This window comes from Otolemur garnettii, unplaced genomic scaffold (genome assembly GCF_000181295.1).
Source record: "Otolemur garnettii isolate 467f Iridium unplaced genomic scaffold, OtoGar3 scaffold00089, whole genome shotgun sequence".
Taxonomy (NCBI): domain Eukaryota; kingdom Metazoa; phylum Chordata; class Mammalia; order Primates; family Galagidae; genus Otolemur; species Otolemur garnettii.
Window position 1 is genome coordinate 4,104,820 of NW_003852484.1, and position 21,342 is coordinate 4,126,161.

The window sequence follows — 21,342 nt, forward strand, 5'->3', positions numbered from 1 at the left end:
TGTTTGGCAGGTCCGGGCTGGGGATTCGAACCCACCACCTTAGGTGTACGTGGCTGGCGCCTTAGCCGGTTGAGCTATAGGCGCCGAGCCCAATTTGCAATTCTTTAGTAACATAAGATGTTGAGATTCTTCTCACATGCTTATTTGCCATCTATATATGTTATTGGGGTAAGTGTCTTTTCTGATCTTTTGCCCACTTGTGAATTGTTTTTATTTACAGTTTTGAATTCTATGAGTTCTTTGTGTATTTTGAGTATCAGTCCTTTATCAAATAGATGTTTTACAATTTCTCCAGCCTGTGCCTTGCTTTTGCATCCTCTTAACAATGGCTTTGCAGAGAAGTTTGTCACATCCAGTTTATCAGCCCCTTCCATCTCACCACAATGGATCATGCTTTTGGTGTTGTATCTTAAAAGTCACTGCTAAATCAAAGGTCATCTAGATGTTTTCACATACTATCTTCTAGAAATTTTATAGTTTTGCATTTTACATTTAGGTCTTAAGATCCATTTAAAATTAATTTTTGTAAAAGGTGTAAAGTCTGTGTCACTTTTTGCATATGAATTGATTGTTCCAGCACTATTTATTGAAAAAACTATCTTTTCTTCATTGAATTCCTTTGCTCCTTTGTGAAAGACATTTATCTAAGTCTATTTTTTAACTTTTTATTCTGTTCCCCTGATGTATTTGTCTAGTCTTTTGCCAATACCATGCTGTTTTGATTACTGTAGCTTTAGAGTAAGTCTTCAGTCAGGTAGTGTCAGTCCTTCAACTTTGTTTTTCTGTTGATTATTATGGGTCTTTTACTTTTTCATATAAACTTCAGAATTAGTTTGCAAATATCCACAAAATAATTTGCTGGGATTTTGATTGGGATCATTTTGAATCTACAGATAAAGTTGAGAAGAATTGCCATCTTAATAATATTGAATCTTGGTGCCTGTGGCTCAAGTGGCTAAGGCGCCAGCCACATACACCTAAGGTGGCTGGTTCGAATTCAGCCTGGGCCCGCCAAACAACGACGGCTGCAACCAAAAAATAGCTGGGCGTTGTGGCGGGCGCCTGTGGTCCCAGCTACTTGGGAGGCTGAGGCAGGAGACTCGCTTGAGCCCAGGAGTTGGAGATTGCTGTGAGCAGTGAAGCCATGGCACTCTACCCAGGGGGACAGCTTGAGGCTCTGTCTCAAAAAAAAATAAATAATAATACTGAATCTTTCTATCCATGAATAAGAAATATTTCTCCATTTATTTAGATTTTTTAACTTTTTTCATCAGAGGTTTGCTAGTTTCCTCCATATTCAGACTCTACATATTTTGTTAGATTTATAAGTATTTATTTTTTCTTTTTTGGGGGGGTGCTAATGTAAATGGCATTTGTTTTACATTTCAAATTCCAATTTTTCATTGCTGGTATGTAGGAAAGCAATTAACTTTTGTACATTAACCTTTTTCCATACAACCTTGCCGAAATACTTATTCTAAGAGATTTTGGTTTTTGTTTATTCTTATTTTTCTTTCTTCTTTTCTTTTGTTGAGACAGAGTCTCACTTTATCATCCTTGATAGTGCCTTGTGGCGTCATAGCTCACAGCAACCTCCAACTCCTGGGACTAGGCAATTCTCTTGCCTCAGCCTACCAAGTAGCTGGGACTACAGACACCTGCCACAATGCCCAGCGTATATAGGGCTGGTGCCCTACTTACTGAGCCACAGGCGCCGCCCCTTATTCTTAGTTTTTTAAATAATCATGACGGTTGTCTATGACGGTTTTATTACTTCCCAATATGTATAACTTTTATTTTCCTTTCTTGTTTTATATTAGGTAGTGTTGCAGGAAGACGAGGTCCAATGGAGAGAAAGAGCACCTAAACACGATGTTTATAAGAGGAAGGGCTTTATTCACCAGCTGGGAGTTTATGGCATAGAAGAATTCCAAATGGCTGCACTCCCCAACTGGCTTGGTCTTTCCCTTTATTATCTCCATTCAAAAAGTTCCACTGCATAGATACCTTTTTCATTGGCCAGTCTGAATCAAGCAGATGCTGTTCCAGCCCCCACAGAACTACAGGATTTCACAGAAGTAGAAATGTTCAAGTTTTAAGAAGTTAAGTCTACAAATTCTCAAGAGCTAAGTCACCATGGAGAGGACCCTGCGGGTATATCCTTGTGATCTCCTTGAAAAGACCTGTTCTTCTGGACCTGACCCTTCTTGGGTATCTCAGTAGGAGTTTTACTACAACGTTGGTTGAATAGGAGTGATGAAATGGGACACCCTTGCTGTGTTCTTGACCGTAGAAGAAAAGCATCTAGTTTCTCACCATTAAGAATGTTAGCTGTAGTTTTGTTTTTGTAGATGTTCTTTATTGAGTTGAGTAAGTTTCCTTCTATTTCTAGTTTTCTGAGTTTTTTTTTTTTTTAATCATGCACGGATGTTGAATTTTGTGAATGTTTTCTGCAGTGATTGATATGATCAATGTGATTTTATGTTTACATATAATTTACTATACATATCCTAAAGTTATATTTTTCAAGAAAATTTCTTCTCTATTTTAAGATTTATTTGTAGAGAGTTATTCAATGGACTTATATATATTTTAATTTAACGAACATTTATTGAGCATATACCATGTTTATCATGTTAGGTATGAAGGATGTATTAATAAATAAGACTGCATGAAAGTTTTGGGATAAATTTGCATTTGGTAAAGGGGAAAGTAAGTAAGAGAGGATGAGGAGGAAAAATGGGGAGAAGGAATTGGGCAATAGTTGTAAGAGAGGATATGCTGTTTTTATCCCCCAACTTTTCTTCACTATACTTTTAGTTAGGGAAAGGTCACTCTCCAGGACACTTACGTGACTGTAGATGTCCATGATTTCTGTAGTCTCTAACTTCTCCTTCGCATAAAATGGCATGCATCATTTTAGGACCTATTCATTGCCTATCAGTTCAGTCACATCACTGAAGTTTCCCAGTCTGTGCACATACTGCACTATCTATCTTCACTACTTTTTATTTGCTGGGTCATCTCCTAATTATCTTTTATTATCTTCATCACCCTCTCAGAGCCTAAATTGCTTCTATTAAGTTATATTCTAAACTATTTCAAATCCTTTAATGCTCTTTGAAAAAAATTGGTCTCACTCTTTAACTTACTTTCTTCCTTCATTTTCTTAGATTTACTCTAATTCTCACCAATGACCAGTCTGTGCTCATTCAATAGAAGGTAGGGCCATGGGAAGACCTACTTGGCAGAAAACTTTAAATATTTTATATAAGAAAGTTTTATTCTGTTCAAACTAAAAGGTCAATTTAGAGGCTGAACATGGAAGCAGGTATGTAGAAGTTTGTGTAAGGGAGTACCCAATAGGACTCTCAGGTGATGGTTTCTGTTTTCTCAAAGGTAAAAGTAAGTTCATCTGTTACAAATGTAAGGAATAAGTATGGGGTTGGGACTTGATGAGGGTGTTGAAGGTTTTAATAATTGTTGTGGGAAATGGGAGAAGCAGCTGAAGACATCAAAGGTTTCTGTGAATGCTGAGGATGGAGGGCAGTTGTAAACTGAATGTGTGGTGGTCATGATACTCACATCACCGACGACACTAATGCTGTCCTGATGTTTCTAGCACATTTTGCACTCTGAAGTTAAGAGTAGAGATTGGTGGTTAGACTAATCCAGATTTAAGGGTTTGATGAATGGGCACAATCAGGGATATGAAAATGTAATATATTAATGAAGTGCTGGAGTTTTGATACTGGATAGCTATTTTGAATCCTGGCTCTGCTCCTCACCATGCAAATTACTTAACCTTCAGAAGTCTTATTGTCTCACATGTAAAATGGGAATAATAATTGATTCAGCAGATATTGAGTGACCTTCTGTACATTGTTCTGAGACCTGCAGATATAGGTGAGATGAAAATATATGAAAATTCCTGCCTTCTTGGATCTAATAATCTAATGAGGAGAGAGAAAATAAGCAAGATAAATGAATAGAATATATGTTAGATGGCAAAATGCTTAGGAGAAAAAATAGGAGGTATAGTGTGTAAAGAGGACTGCAATGTATTTACTTTTCTTCATTTTAAACATACATAATATTTGTATATATTTATGTACATACATACATAATATTTGTATATATTATTATACATGTATATTATTTGTACATTTTAAACATACATAATATTTGTATATATTTATGGGGTATGTGTGGTATTTTCATACATGCATAAAATGTGTACTGATCAAATCAGGGTATTTAGGATATTCATCACCTTAAAAATTTATCATTTGTATTGGGAACATTAAAAAATCTTCCTTTCTAGTTATTTCAAAGATTGTAACCTTACAGTGCTATCAAACACTAGAACTTATTCCTTCTAACTGTACTTTGTACTCATTAACCAGCCTCTTTATCCACTCCCTCTTCAAACACAAACACCCATCCCAGCCTCTGGTAACTATCATTGTACTCCAGAAGATCAACTTTTTTCAGTTCCCATATATGACTGAAAACATGCGATATTTTTCTGGGCCTGGCTTATTTCACGTAGTATAACAATCTCCAGTTTCTTTAGATGAGTAGCCAGGACAAGCCTTACTGAGTTGATGTTTGAACCTCAAAGGATTATGCAATCACTAGGATGTAAATAAACACAGTGGGCTAGTCGAGTGCACAGTATGATTCAATAAATTCAAACTAATAAGTAATTTTCATTGTCCAGAGAGTGCCTGAAATGACAAATTTTTGGAAGCTGACTGCTTCCTCTCCTTTCCTTAGGGTTTAAGCAGAGCATTTTTAACAGTCTCCTGGCTAGAGCTCTTCACTGACTCCCATTCCAGGCCCTAAACCTTCAAATCTCACCTTTTGCTTAAGACTGAGCTCAGACCTCACTTCCTAAGACGCACATTCATGGTAGTCGCTATTCTTTACCTCTCACACTGCTGCCCTCAGAGACACCGCTGATCCTTTTGCACAATGACGGGTTTTAGTCCGAGTTCCATCAGTAAGTCGAGGTTTGACTCTGAGCAAATCCCTTCTCTGAGTCTCATTTTTCATCAGCAAAACGAAAAGGTTATTCTACTAGACGACCAGCGACCAAGCGGCTTTAATATTTTACGACTTAAGAGCGAAGCCGGTACTCTACACTCCCTTCTCACAGCTCACTCAACAGTCCTAACGGTGCCCGCAGTCCCAAGTCTCCACCGAAATCAGGGTCGTAGCCTCGGTAAGGCACAGCCAACGAAGCAGAGGAAACCAGCATATTCTCCTCACACCGAGAACACCTGACCTTTCCCCGGACCGCCGTCCTCTCAGCATTTCCTGTCCTTCCCCAGATCTTCTTCCGGGATACTTGCTCCGGTCTGATCCTGCCCCTCATTCACGCTTTCGAGTCCATTGGCTGTTTCTTTAAGGAAGCAAAGCTTTTTCTACCGTTGATTGGCTTCCATCTTTGTTGATAGGATAGTCATAAACAAGGCGTGCCTGGTCGCCCTGGTAACGCCCTGACAGTAGTTCTGATTGGTCAATGTTCTAATCCCATCTTCCGTCCCAACTGCGAGTGGTTGAGTCCCTGGCGGGGCGCGGCGGTGGTAGGTGTAGCTTACGGGTTCCCGAGCTGACGTGGCTTAAATTGGGAGGGGGGCAGCTGGAACCTCCGGGGGCAACCGCTTCCAGGTGAGTGGGGGACGCTCCCCAACTCCTCCTGTCTGTGAGTCCAATAACGGTCACCCCGCCACAGGGGGCGCGGGGTCGCCAAAGCGGCCACTCTCAAGGCCCCTCCCGCCCGGCCTCTCCCGGATTCAGTCCAGGATCCAGTTGTTCACCGGCCTCTCTTCACCTACCAGGCCCAGTTCTAGTAACCCACTTGTCTCTTTGGCCCCTTCGGGGGCTTTGGGGGTCTCCCTGGGTCTCCATGGAGCACATACTCGCTGTCTGTCCTCTCCCCAGGACGTTTCTCCTCTGAGAGCAATGGAGAAAAGCGCGCAGGTCAGTCCTGTCCGCTCGGCCTTGTTTCCTGAGCGGCCTGCTTAAGCCGGCCTCCGTACGCAGCAGTTGGTCGGAGAGAACCTGCCGGGCCCCTGCACTCAGGCCCTAACAAACTTAGTGTCCCAAAAGGTAGGCGGGACCCAAACAAAGATCTCGCGGGCGGAGATTGTAGAAACATTGGAGATATTAATGTAAACGAAGGCCTGTCCAATGATCCTGCTAATGCTAATGGGTTATTGGAAAGATGAGAAAAGAAGCACGATACCTGCGATCCCACCAACACTGAAATCTCAGGAATCAGTGGTGAGCAGGTTATTAGAGAAAAGGGAACTTGAAGAGAGTTCTGGAGAAAAAAAGAACGTGATTTGGTGGTATGGAGTGTGTTTATTCTGCAAACAGGAATGTGACGGGGAGGGTGAGTCCCTTGAGGAATGTGGAATATATTTGTCTGACTTACTTAGCTCCAGTTGGTTTATGGGGAGAGGACATTTTAAGAGTAGGAAGAGATATTTAAAATCATGGGTAAGTACTTTTCACTTTTGGAGACAGAAGCTGTCAGAGTTCTTAAAGGACCAGTTCACAGTTATGTGCAAGATGAAAGTGGAGAACTCCTTACTGAAAGGCTGGAAGTCTTTCCAAATGATGCATTAATTGATGAAATTTCGATGGTTAGAATGATTAAGAAAGTTCAAATTCGTGAAATATTCTGTTAGAAAAATGGCAGAATTTGGTCCTGGAATAGAAATAGGAAAAAGTTGAAGAATTCTTAAAGTTGCAAACATTGTGCATTAACTGCTTCATAGCTTTTACCCTTTGTCCTTGACCATGGCATGACCAATTCAGTGCTTTCCTATTCACTACTTTAACTACGTCTGTAGTTTCTAAACATTTTTAATTGTACATCCTATCATTAAAACATTTTTGAGCACGAATATCCCCAAATATTATATATTTACCTCTGAATAATGCATGACTTCCACTAGAAATATATATAAACTATACAAGAATATAAATTTAAAAGAATGACATTCAAAAAAAGATCTTGCCTAGAGAACACTCCAGCTTGATTTGAAGATCACATTAAAGTGCCTCTTTGTTTTTTAAAATATTGTGCTATGTAGCTGGGAAAAACATTCAATATTATGATATATATAATTTTACAATTAGAAAATGAAAAACTTTTTCAGGATACGAAAAAGCTATTATTTTCATTAAACAAATCTAAAAGTAAATGATAACATACAGAGCACTACCTGGCAAGTATGGCGCCAACTGCTTTACATATAATTTTACAATACCTTTCAGAGATGAAAGTTATTTGCATCTCTGTTGAGTTTTTTCTTTTGCAAATACTATTTATGTTCTGCATTTTTTTTCATGGTTGTTAGAGCGTATAATCTTTATATACTGTGCTCTCTCCCAGTTTTTACTTAGTCTTAGTTCTACGAGTAATTGTATATTTATTGCTCATCACAAGTCCTTATTAAAAATGTTTGGTTAGTCATTTTGGTTGTCTTAAGATTTCTTTCTAATAAATTCTTTTCTCTATTTTTCTATTTTCAACTTTATTAATTTCTGCTGTAATTTTTATGTCCTTTTTTCTGCTTATGTTGGTTTTAATTTGCTCTTTTTTCTGATTCCCTACCCAAGCAGCATAGGTTTCTGATTTTTCTCCTTCCTTCTTTTCTAATATATGCATTTAGGGCTATATGCTTTGAACATTGTTTGTATTTAAAAAGCTTCCTGTGAAAGTAGGTCTGATCCATGGGACAGATAAGAAAAATTTTGTAGAATCATAGGGTTTATTTAAAGAGTAGAAAAGAACGATAGTCTAGCAGAGTCTAGCAGAGGAAGGAAGAATAAGGAATTCATGTTTGTAAATGAAACTACTGTGAAAGAAAAGGCATTAAAGATAACTTTTAAGGTGTACTTCACTGTGGTTGTACTTAACAAGTTATATACCACTGAGGTCACTCCTCAAACTTATTCATGCATATTTAGTTAAGACTCAGTAGTTTTCCTTAATTCTCAAAGTGATTCTTAGATCAAGGAGCTAATAGGAAAATTTTGTGCTATGTAGCTGGGAAAAACATTCAATATTATGATATATATAATTTTACAATTAGAAAATGAAAAACTTTTTCAGGATACAAAAAAGCTATTATTTTCATTAAACAAATCTAAAAGTAAATGGTAACATACAGAGCACTACCTGGCAAGTATGGCGCCATCTGCTTTACATATAACTTATTTATCCTCATTATTTAACTCATTTTATTCTTAAACAACCCTAAGGGGGAAGAACTATCAATATCCCCAATTTTAAGGTAAGTAAACTAAGGAAGTTAAGTAATTTGCCCAATCACAACAGCTGGACAAAGTTTCTTGGCTAGTAGAAGATATACAAAAGTTATTCTATTTTCTGAATAACCTTATCACCCAACTTTTTCCAGGTGTAAATAGGGATAAAGGCATAAAGTTAAAAGTTATATAGGTGCTTCTTTTGAGCAGTACATAGTTTAAAATGAAATGATTCCTAGTAATAAGGCCCCAAATGTTTTCATATTGTTTATACTACAATAGGCTCACACAAAGGCCAAGGATATATATGCATGAATGTTTATACAGCAGTATTTGGATGGCTAACAATTGAAAATAATCTAAATATCCTTTTTGAAGACCATTGTGTTGCAGACTGAAATATATTTCACCTGCACAGTTTTACTTCACTTATATGTGATAATGGTTACCAATATAGAAGAAACCCATGTCTATTTTGCTAATTCTTATATTTTTCTCCCTTATTTCCTACAGAAATGCTGAGCCGATTGTCAGGATTAGCAAATGTTGTTTTGCATGAATTATCAGGAGATGACACTGATGAGAATATGAGGACGCCCTTAGACCCTGTGAGTAGCTCTGTTCTGATTTAAACTGATAAGACATATGTTCCAAATTTAAGATAAAAGGGTGTGAGCAGCCTCCTCTGGTTCTAGGTGGAAGTGAGGAGTCAAAAAATTTTTAAACTTTATAAATGATGCTTTTCTATAAGTTTGTCGCCTAAAGAGGTTCACCTTGGCAACCAAGGGTGATAATTTGAAAGATCTTTCTTGTTTGTCCCCTAGGGCCTTATCTATTGCCATATGGTTTTAAGTCCTCATCCTTGGGTATAGGTGCTTCTTCCACAGGAAAGATTTAAATGACAAGTGGGGGAACTGGAATACCTTTTGGGTTTTTTTTTTTTTTTTTTTGCAGTTTTTGGCCGGGGCAGGGGTTGAACCTGCCACCTCTGTCATATGGGGCCAGTGCCTTAGTCTTTTGAGCCACAGGTGCCACCCTGGGTTTGAGAATATCATTTTGCTTTTATAGTTTCATCTACCATTTCTCTCATAGTTTGTATTGTAGTTTCTGAGGACTACATAAGAAATGGAAAGATGTCCTTTAGTTTTCTGGAAAGATAAGCAGTAATACCTAGTGGTTAAGGGAGTTTTATTAAACTGCTGTCTTAATTTTAAATTTTGGGCTCTTCTTAATGGTTTCTGATCTATGCTTCCTTTTAATTTCTCTTTGGTAAAATTAGAATAATATCTTAAATGAGGTAATGTTTATAAAATACTTAATATATTATAATGTCTGTGATTATTATTATTGGATCAGAGTTAAAAAGATTCTTAACAAGGATGTGAGTTGGGCAAAACAAAGGATGAAACTGGAATAATGGAACTTTTCTTTGGAAACTAATACCTTTTCCCTGATGTGCTGGCCACTTTTTATCTAAAAACTAGGAATTACCCCAGGAATCTGACATGGAATTTAATAAAGAAACACAAGAGGATGTTCTGGAACGCCTGGCTTATGCAGAGAAGTTAGTGGTGGAGCTAAAAGATATTATTAGACAGAAAGATGTTCAACTGCAGCAGAAGGAAGAAGTTCTACAGGTACTATTGTTATTGTCCTTCCTTACAGAGCATTTGACAGATACACCATTCACTTAGATTTTTCTCTTCACCTATATTATTAGAGAATCTTATTCGTATTTCCCTAATACTACAGCATGATGTGTACTGAACATAACTTTTGTTATGTGCTAGGTAAGTATTGAATAAACATTTATATATTGACCATTGTTGTTCTCTGGCAGGAAGAAAGAAAAGCTGCTGATAACAAAATAAAAAAACTGAAACTTCATGCTAAGGCCAAATTAACATCTTTGAATAAACACATAGAAGAAATGAAGGCTCAAGGAGGGACTGTTCTGCCTACAGAATCTAAGTCAGAGGAGCAACTTTCCAAGGTATGGTGACTGGGTGTAATACATATATTTTCTAAGTCAGAAATGCCTCCCAATGTAACAGAATAGTAAAGTAGATCTTCATTAATCACAAATGTTTAAGATAGTAAAATAATATAGCACTAATTACTGTCCTTTTTTAATGAGCTTGTGGTCCAGCTGGATTATAGATTGCACTGGGGAGTAAAAATGCTACAGAAAAACATGGACATGAAATGTCTGGTCGTGACCCAGACTTTCAGAGAATTAAAAAAAATCAGTAAGAGGAAATAAGTACTGATGTGAGGCACTTAGAGAGGAGAGAGATGTATCTTTTGAAGGAATTTCATCATTGGTTAGATTAGGTGATCTCTAAGGTTTCTTCCAGCTCTGAAATCTTTCAATTCAATTACTTTATACAGAATATTCTGTCCTCTCGTGGCCACATAGTGGCAGATTCAAGTTTCATGTGTTCTTGGCTGAATCAGGTAGATTACTTTGGGCTCCCAACAGGAGAGGTTCTCTCAGTTTATGACTGCTACCAACAAAACAGTTTAAGGTTGGGGACACAAAGAGGAATAAGGATAAGTATTGCCTTATCCTTATTGGAGCATTGTCTCAATACTCATTTTTATTATCTTCCCTTTATGGTTACACTCCAAGTGTACATATTTAGCCAACTATTTAGAGAACCAGAAACTTCAGTTTTGTGGAGAGTTTGGTATATGGAAGTGGGCATGTCATATGTGCATATAGTTGTAGAGTAAACCTAGACTTCACTGTACATAAGAGATCTTTTTATTTTCTTGATTTTACTTTGCATTATCCTTTGACCTGCTAATATTCTTAGTCTCAATTTTCTTCTTGGGAAGTAGTTTTTAGTAATTTCTCTAGGCACAACCCTTAGGGTCACTAGTTAGCTTTCCAATACCCTGGTTAGTTATTTTTTTTTGTTTGTTTTTGACGGCTAATATTCATAAACCTTACTTTATTATGAATAAACTTATTTAACATCGCAAAACATATTTTAAAAGCTTTTCTCAAATAATTTCTTCATCTTAATTCTTTTTTCCTTGCTTTTGGTTCTTGGTCCGACAATTCTCTTCCCTAGGCTCTGGCGTTGCATCAACCTCTCTCCCCACGTTACTTTGTTCTTTCTACTGTCCCCATAGCTATGTTGTTAGATTTTTTAATTATTTAGTTTATACTCTGATTTTAAATTTAATTTTTAGTGCTGAGACCTTAAATCAACATGTCATAGTTCATCTCCTTCATCTGTTAAATAAAGGATTTCTAAATTCCAGCAATTAGTTATAGTAACACTTTAACTATGATATAACTATGATATAGCTGAAGAAATGGTAGCAACATGCTTTACCAACTATTATGTGAAGGAAAGGGCAAAATTATTCTTTGTAGTTCTAGTAAATAGGACTAGGTTTGTTTTGGGAGATGCACTCAATAAAGAGGCAGAATCTCAGCTGAGAAGCTCTCGGCCAAAGAGCTTTTAGAAAAAAAAGATTATTGAAACATTTGTTTTTTTCCCTCATTGGCTCTTTTCTGATGTTTTTCTCTTTACTTAGCAGCTATAGTTTCCTGAACTCTATCCTTGATTCTTCAAGGCAACAAGACTATGGTTTTTCAGTAAAGGTTTAGTACTGCATGGCACTGATTAGTTTTACCCTCAGACTAAAAGCTGTCAAAATGGGGAACTCAGGGCAGTGCCTGTGGCTCAAAGGAGTAGGGCGCTGGCCCCATATGCTGGAGGTGGCAGGTTCAAACCTACCCCCTGTGAAAAAAAAGAGTGGAGAACTCAGTGCCATTTTTACCAAGTATCAATTCCCAGCATTTTTCTGCTTTTGGTTGCTCTCCAGTATTTTCAAATGGCTTTTTTCTGCATTATCCACAACTTAATAGCTGTTCATCTGTGGGAGGATGGTTCTAATGGGTGCTATTTGGCCATACTAAAACTGGAAAACCCTTAAGATTCCTTACTTTTTCTTAGGTTAGGTGGTTTTTTCTTTTTTCTTTTTTTTTTTGAGACAGAGCCCTAAAAGTAACACCCAGGGTAGAGTGCTGTGGCATCACAGCTCACAGCAACCTCCAACTCCTGGGCTCAAGCGAGTCTCCTGCCTCAGCCTCCCAAGTAGCTGGGACCACAGGCTTGCACCACAATGCCTGGCTATTTTTTGGTTGCAGTTGTCATTGTTGTTTTGGCGGCCCGGGCTGGATTCGAACCCGCCACCTTAGGTGTATGTGGCTGGCACCTTAGCCACTTGAGCCACAGGCACCCAGCCAGGTTAGCTGGTTTTTCTTGCTTCTATCAGTTTAATAAAACTATAATTAAATGGTTGTAAAGGGGAAATTACAGCAAAAGATCAGGTTTTGTAATTTTTTAATAAAATATTGTAATTGTAATTGTTCTAAAGAAATGACTTCATCTCCTGCATTTTCAGCATGACAAGAGTTCTGTAGAGGAAAATATGGAAATGGAAATGATGAAACATAAACTCCAGGAGAAGGAGGAACTAATTAACACTTTGCAAGCCCAGCTTACCCAGGCACAGGCAGAGCCAGCTGCACAGGTAGGGGTTTAAGTTGCTTCGTAATCATTAGGTTAATGAATCACTAAAGCCCAATGCATTATTATATGACAAATATATTTTTCTGGATGCCCAGTGGATATTTATCTATGTATCAGCCTTCCTTCCTTCCTTCCCTAGTAATTTTTTATTTTTTGTAGAGACAGAGTCTCACCTTATCGCCCTCTGTAGAGTGCTCTGGTGTCACAGCTCACAGCAACCTCCAGCTCTTGGGCTTAGGCGATTCTCTTGCCTCAGCCTCCTGAGTAGCTAGGACCATAGGTGCCCACCACAAAGCCCAACTATTTTTTTGTTGCAGTTTGGCTGGGGCTGGGATTTGAACCTGCCACCTCAGTATATGGGGCCGGTGCCCTACCCACTGAACTATAGGCATTGCTTCTCCCTAGTAATTTTATTAGCATATGCATTGGAGTTTGTAATTTTTGGTTGATATTTGTAGATACCCCATGAAGATTGCTACCAAGACCACAGAACAACAAACCTATCAGTGTGCAAGGCCAGCCTGGGACAGTTGGGTGGATTGGGCCCAGCAAAGCCATAGGAATAGGACTGCCCAAGGACTGTGCCTTGGTGACCCAACCCTCACACCAGTGTGTGCATAGGATACTGGACAGGGGCTAGATTGCTCTAGCTCTTTTAGTCCTTCTTAATGTAGACCCATTGCATTTACCTAGCATTAGGGAATGGGACAGCTCTGCTGCTATTCTAAAATTGGCCAACTGTGCATTCTAACCATTACATTGGCTATTTGGGGATTTTCCTGTTCTCGGGGCTTCAGATACCACTTTTTTTTTTTTTTTTTTTTTTGAGACAAAGTCTCACTTTGTCGCCCTTAGTAGTATGTTGTGACATCATAGCTCACAGCAACTTCAGACTCAGGCTCAAGTGATTCTCTTGCCTCAGCCTCCTGAGTAGCTGGGACTACAGGCACTTACCACAACGCTCAGCTATTTTTAGAGATAGGGTCTTGCTCTACCTCAGGCTGGGTCTTGAACTTGTGAGCTCAAGCAATCCACCTGCCTCGGCCTCCCAGAGTACTGGAATTACAGGCATGGGCCACCACACCTGGCCTAAGATGTCACTCTTGTTGCCTTCTTTTTCTTAGACGGGCTGTAATACCATGTAGGTGTTACAACTTTTGGTGGTTTATCCCTACTTGCTTGCTTGTATTTTAGGGTTTATAAGACTGACTATGTTTCTAATTTTATTGTAAATGTTGTCCATGTATTTTTGGTTTTATTATCTGGTTGTGCTGTCTGTATGTGAGGAGTCAGAGAAATTGAAAAATTGCTGCTATTGCGTTGTCTTCCTTTGACCAATTAATTTTGATGACTACTTTTTGAAAGCCACAGTGCATGCAATTCACTTTTATATTAAGTAGAAATTAGAAGGAAATAAGATAAGTATTTAGGGGAAATAAGAAAGGGAGGTCAAACAATTAAAAATGCTAATTCTTTTATTTATTTTAAATTTTTTTTAATTTTTAAAAAATTTTCTCTATACATATATATATGTTTATTTGGTTTCCACTTTTTGCCTTCACAAAATTGAAAAGGCTTGAAATTTAATTTAAGATAAGGACTAGAAACAAAAACTTTGTAAAGAACAAAGGTAAATATATTCAGAAAAGAAATCAGACGATTGCTGCAACAAAATATTGAGCAATAATAATAGTGCAAAAAAGTAACATTCATATTGTCAAATAAGAGTATGTCTATCATAAAATGCTTTGATAGCAAAAAATGCTAATTCTTTTGCTTAAATAAAATTGTTTTTCCTTCTATGTCTTCAGTTTAATAAGAGTAATATAGAAATGGAAGAATTTATAATTATGAAGCAACAGCTCCAGGAGCAGGAGAAACTTATCAGCACTTTGCAAGCCCAGCTCAGCCAGACACAGGCAGAACAAGCTGCACAGGTATGTAGAGAATATCTCATAAAATTGGGATAAAGAACCACCAAGTCCAATGGGTTATTACATGCTTGTTAATTCAGTAAGTCACTATTTAAAATTTCAGTAGAAAAAAATAGCTCAAGTGTTATAGTAAAAATTAGAAGGATGTGTAGTAGAAGAAATTAGAAAATATGTGATAGGTAAATGTGTTACTAGGGAACACCAGAAAACCTCAAAAAGTGGTGTTTATTTTGATGAATTTAGAGTAGCCAAATCAATGGCTGTTTCTTTGTTCTCCACATCTAGAAAACATTGACCACCCGCCATGTATTTTTGTTTTATAAATGCTTTTGAATCGTGAAAGATTTTTTTTCCTTAAGTACCTTTGCACATAGCTAATCTTATCCACCAGGTGTTTACTTTATTGGTAACTTGTAATATCAGTGGTTCCCTCTGTCTGTGGATAGCCTACTCCTGTGTATGTAGTTAAATTCTATCCTGAAGTCCTTAATGTTACCTATTAGCTTTTAGTATGTCCTTTATTTATGTAAGTACTATGTACAATATGGGGTAGAGAAATAGAAAACATGATTTACCAATGAGTTGCTTAAAATATGAAAAGCCAGGATATATAAATATGTTAATAGATCCATCATAGTGCAGGCTGTCCTGAATAAGTGCCAAAGCAAACAGCAATGCAAAGTTATTAGGAGATGAAAGAGGTTACTGTGAGTGTGGCAGTCAAGAAAGGTTACATGGAAAATTGGGATTTAGGCAAAACTACAATGAATAGATAATATTCTAGACAAGCTAGGGAAAGGTATTTCAGTCATGCCACATGTGCAGAGTCTCAGAGAAAAAAAGAATATGGGACATTTACAGGAAAGAATGCTAGATGTAGTTGGCTAATGAAAGACTCCAGCGCTTACACACTTGAAGCACAAGATTCCAAATTCATAATGAGGGCCGAATTCAACTAATCAAAAATTTGAGGTTCTTTTCCTCTTATCAAAAAGGAGAATCAAGGTCAATTCCAGGTGTCACAAACTGAGAAATCAGCAATAGTTGAAGGACCAATGCAGAATAGGCAAGCAAAGAGCTGAGCAGCATGCTCAACCATATATCTTAAGGAAATAAACAGGCGTTCACACACACATAGGCATGCATACCTTAACAAGCAGAAACATTGATATTAAGAAGTCCATTTGTTTCCATTCCATTCTGTTATGAGCCAGTTACAAATGAGCGTGATCTAAAAGCATGCAAGTAATGACAGCTGAAAATATCAGTTGGGGAGGTGGTGTGGGTTTAGAAGCACAGCAAGTTCTGTGGTAAAATCAATTTTTTGAAAGTAAGGCAGGAAGATGGATTTGTATTTCCAGTTTTAGAGAACTGTTAATTTTCACTTATAGGACATGAAAAGTTCATTGAAAGATTTTTTTTTTTTTTTTTAATTTAAGTTTTTGGCTGGAGCTGGGTTTGTACCTGCCACCTCTGGCATATGGGGCCGGCGCCCTACTCCTTTGAGCCATAGGCACCGCCCCCTCATTGAAAGATTTTGAGCATGAGCATACTGAAAAATGTGTCTTAGTTTAACAGAAATCTTACTTTACTTTGTATGTTTAATATGCTAATATTTTTATAGATTTTAAAATATATACTTTTTCTAGTAATTATGAAAATATAACTTTTTTTTTTGGAGACAGGGTTGTGCTCTATTTCCTGGGCTAGAGCATAGTGGCATCATCATAGCTCACTGCAACCTCAAACTTGTAGGCTCAAGCAATGCTCTTGCCTCAACCTCCCAAGTAGCTGAAACTACAGGCACATGTTACTATGTCCTGCTAATTTTTCTACTTTTTATAGAGACAGGTTCTTGCTGTGTTGCTCAGGTTGGTCTTGAACTCTCGTCCTCAATACCTTGGCCTCCCCAAATGCTAGATTTATAGGCATAATCTATGATGCATTGCCAGAAAATACAATTTTTAATCAAAATTTATATTTAGGGTGACTTCTGAATTTGAAAATAGGCTTTCTCTTAGATTTGGAAGTTATTGTCAGGCCTATCTCTCTTTTGGCATTATCCTTGATGTTCAAAATGTCATTTTTTTTTTTTTTTAGAGACAGAGTCTCCCTTTATCACCTTGGGTAGAGTGCTGTGGCATCACAGCGCGCAGCAACCTCCAACTCCTGGGCTTAGGCATTTCTCTTGCCTCAACCTCCCAAGTAGCTGGGACTACAGGCGCCCGCCTGCCACAATGCTGGCTATTTTTTGGTTGCAGTTTGGCCAGGGCCGGGTTTGAACCTGCCACCCTTGGTATATGGGACCGGTGCCCTACTCACTGGGCCACAGGCACCACCCTCATAATGTCATTTTAAAAGAGCTACTATCTTATCAGTTCTCAGTGTCTATCTCTGGAGATTAGTCTGTGAGTTTCATTTGTACAATATTTGGGGAGTGTAACTTGTATAGTTTCTCTGGTATGTGTCTTCAGTTGAGTTCCATGCAGCAGGTGGTCCGAGAGAAAGATGCCCGCTTTGAAACACAAGTTCGTCTTCATGAAGATGAGTTGCTTCAGTTAGTAACCCAGGCAGATGTGGAAACAGAGATGCAACAGGTGTGTTGCTAAAACTTAGTAGAATGACCACCATTTTGGTTAATTTAATTAATTCATCACAGCCACTAGTCTGCCCTTACGCACCACTCTTCACTTGGTCTTTGAGTGCTCCTTATTGGCTTCTTTTGGGTGTCCTCGTCTTCTGTTGCATATTAATTATTTATTTTTTCTTATCCTCACTTTGCCCTGTGCTCCTCTAATCAGGTGGTTGGTACTCAAAAGCTGAGTTTAGTTGGTGAATGTATATGGTAGTCAGAAATTGGATTCTCTTCAGTTTGCTGATTGTAGCTACCTTTGTGCATTAAAAACCTAATCTAAAACTTCAAATCAATGGAGTCAGTTTTAAATTTTCAAAAAATTAGAGATGAAAATGAGTGATTTTGAAGCTATGAAATCTTTTATTAAGTGAGTAATTCCTTTTTAAAAAACTTTGAGTAAAGTTTAAAAATGGCTTCATTGTATTTGAGTTCATCATCTACTAACTTTATATGTTTTCATTTAGCATGTAGTACAATGTGGTACTGAGAGGCACTTCTGTGGTACTTTATGTTTGATCTGTTTATTTTTGAGTGAAAACTTCTAAGCAGTCTTTCAGAATGCTAAGTTTCATAATGCAACACTTTATTTAGTAGAATATTAATTGTATGCGTGTATCATTGATAATTTATTTAACAAGTGTTTTTCAAGTGCCTGCCCTGTGCATGAGACTAGGAGAAAAGAAATGGTTCTTGCCTGCAGAGAATGTTCTCTTTGGTCGGTGAGATATATATGAATCTATGTTACTTAGGTATAGGATGTTAACTATATAATTTTGAAAGTGAATATGTGTCATTTTGTTCTAGTTTTTTAAAAGGCTTTCTAATTCAGAGAATTGCTTATGTCTGAATTTGGTTGTTGTCAGTGCTCTGGAGAAGACATTTGGAAATTCTTTGTTGTTGCTGGATGGGGAGCATGGCATGTTGGGGTCCCACTCTTTAATCTGTCATCTTCAACATCCAGAAGTTTATGTCTATATTTCTACATGACATTTTAAAAAGTAAGCAGTGAATGGTGCTCATTTGTTAACTTGCTATGTCTAAAACGTTTGCTTCTCAGAAATTAAGAGTGATGCAAAGAAAGCTTGAAGAACATGAAGAAGCCTTGGTGGGCCGTTCTCAGGTTATTGACTTGCTACAACAGGAGCTGACTGCTGCTGAACAGAGAAACCAGGTATTGCCTGCTTTGAGAGTATCCATTTTCACTTTAATTTGCCAGGCAGTGAGTATAAAAGCCTATTTTAAGCCTTTAGAGAATTGATGCCATTTATTCATTCTTTTAGCAAATACCCTATGCTTAAATGGTAATGATACAGTACAATGATGAGCAAAGTAAATACATTTCCTTCCTTTGTGGAGCTTACCTTTTACATCTTTATTGTTGCTTTTTTTGTTATTTTAGGTCTAGGGCCCTAGTTTCTTTAGAGTGTCATACTGTTATTTTATTAGGGTTATCGGGCTATTCACTCTAAAGAATAAAACTTGGTAGGGCTATCTTGTTTCCTCCATGTTCTTTAACCCCCTACAATTAATTATCAAGTTCTACTGATTTTACCTCTTAAATAATTTTTGAATCTGTCTTCTTCATTGGTACTGTCAGTACCCTAATTCTGGTTAGGAACATCTTTGCATAGAAAGTGCTTCCTGACAGGTTTTTCTCCACCTCTATTTTCCCTCCCACTCTCATATATATCTTCTGTGTGGCAACTAGAAGGATATATTCAAAAAGAGGATCTGTCCAAAACAGATTTCAGATTAATAGTTAAACAGATTTAACTATTTCCTAGTTAAAAAAGGAAATTTGAAGTATATAAATCTTCTTATGATTTATTTGTCATATGATTAGTTTTCTACTTTATCTCCTGCCTTTTCTTGCTAAAGCTTTACCCCACTAACAACTCCAAACTACATAGATAACCATATTTTTTCTAACTCGTATATTTTTCTTGGCCTTTTTATCTGCTTAAAGTATTCTTTTTAATGCTTATCTGATTGATTCCTCATTATTTAAATCTCAGATGAGGTGGCTCTTGTTTTAGGAAGGCTACCCTAACCCATCTTTCTTTTCTGCTCCTATTAATACCTTATATCTGTCTTATGGCCTCAGTAATTTTGTATTATTCTTACATGTTTCAGTGTGCCTGAACTCAGTTCCTTAAGGCTGTATTCATTCATTCACTCAGTACTTTTTTTTTTTTTTGGTAGAGACAGAGTTTCACTTATAGCCCTCAGTAGAGTGCTGTGACATCACAGCTCACAGCAACCTCCAACCCCTGGGCTGAGGTGATTCTCTTGCCTCAGCCTCCTGAGTAGCTGAGACTACTGGCACCCACCACAAAGCCTGGCTATTTTTTTGTTGTAGTTTGGCCAGGGCCAGGTTTGAACCTGCCACCCTTGGTATATGGGGCTGCCCTCACTCAGTACTTTTTGAGTACCACTCTATGCCATATACTGTACTAGGTGCTAGACAAGAAAAAGTGTAAAACAGACATCATCCCTTCCCTTAGGGAACTTATTTTCTAGTGCAGAAATAAATAGATAATGAGCACAAACTATCAAAAGTATCAAGAGCCAAAAATACAGAATCTTATGTAATTGTAGTTTTCATCCCAAGTGCCTGTTTCTGTCCTTTACCCAGAAGAAACACTTCACTATGCTTACTCAAGTGAAATAATGTACTTCTACTCATGAGGCTCTGTGTTTTTTCTTAGATTCTCTCTCAGCAGTTACAGCAAGTGGAAGCTGAGCATAACACTTTAAGGAATACTATGACAACAGAAAGACAAGAGTTCAAGATTCAGATAGAAAAGATGGAACTTGAAATGGCAGAGAAAAAATTGTCCTTCCATAACCTCCAAGAAGAAATGCATCATCTTTTGAAAAAGTTTGAGCAAGCAGGCCAAGCCCAGGCTGAACTGGAGTCTCAGTACAGTACTTTGGAGCAAAAGCACAAAGCAGAAATGGAAGCAAAGACATCTCACATTTTGAGTCTTCAAAAGACTGAACAAGAGCTGCAATCTGCCTATGATGCTCTGAAGGATCAAAATTCAGAGCTTCTCAAAGATAAGAATGAACAAGCAGCTCAGTCAGCCCAAGCCATTCAACAGTTGGAAGGTCAGTGTTTGATTGCTTTTGAAATCCACACCTCAGTATTTCATATTTTCAGGGATCTGTTAATGAAATCCTTTATTCAAACCAGTTAACAGAAGGACGAAGAAAGAGATCTCTTTTAATTTGTTGCATTTTTTCTGCCGCTGACTAAAGTTATAATCTGTCTTAATGTTATATATAATTACCAGTACAGTACTGAAAACATGTTAGGGATGGTTCAAATATTAAATAGAATGCTATGTGAAACATGACTCTGATTTGAAGGGTTCAATAAGTGAATTGAGTAGGATTTGAATTAGTTTGTGGAAAAACTCAGGAAGGGAGACTATATTGGATAGAATTATCCTTAATCTAAAGATGACTCTGAATGCCTTTGTTATAGGTGAAAATTTCTTTTTAAAGAAAACATCCTTTTTTTTTTTTTTGAGACAGAGCCTCAAGCTGTCCCCCTAGGTAGAGTGCTGTGGCATCACAGCTCACAGCAACTTCCAACTCCTGGGCTCAAGCGAGTCTCCTGCTTCTGCCTCCCAAGTAGCTGGGACCACAGGCACCCGCTACAATGCCTGGCTATTTTTTGGTTGCAGCCATCATTGTTGTTTGGCAGGCCCAGGCTGGATTTGAACCCGCCACCTTAGGTGTATGTGGCTGGCACCTTAGGTGTATGTGGCTGGCGCCTTAGGCACTTGAGCCACAGGTGCCGAGCCAGAAAACATCCTTTAAAAAGCCATAAGCAAAATTTATTTTTTGAAATGTTATTATAAAAATATGTGTCTTTAAAAAGTGAACATTTTAGAAGTTTATAAATTAAAAAGTGAAACTTGCT

At 37.7% G+C, this 21,342-nt stretch overlaps 1 protein-coding gene across 1 annotated transcript in view; it reads left to right on the top strand.

The window, feature by feature from the left end:
• Positions 1-5,540: 5,540 nt before the first annotated feature.
• The window catches only part of GOLGB1 (golgin B1), a 72,912-nt gene continuing 57,110 nt past the window's right edge, over positions 5,541-21,342 (top strand). The window contains exons 1-9 of the mRNA XM_012808406.2: positions 5,541-5,676; positions 8,803-8,897; positions 9,774-9,926; positions 10,130-10,282; positions 12,715-12,843; positions 14,654-14,779; positions 17,251-17,373; positions 18,469-18,582; positions 20,120-20,522. Coding sequence (XP_012663860.1) covers positions 8,805-8,897; positions 9,774-9,926; positions 10,130-10,282; positions 12,715-12,843; positions 14,654-14,779; positions 17,251-17,373; positions 18,469-18,582; positions 20,120-20,522 — 1,294 coding nt within the window. The 5' untranslated portion in view covers positions 5,541-5,676; positions 8,803-8,804. The remainder of the gene's footprint in view (positions 5,677-8,802; positions 8,898-9,773; positions 9,927-10,129; positions 10,283-12,714; positions 12,844-14,653; positions 14,780-17,250; positions 17,374-18,468; positions 18,583-20,119; positions 20,523-21,342) is intronic.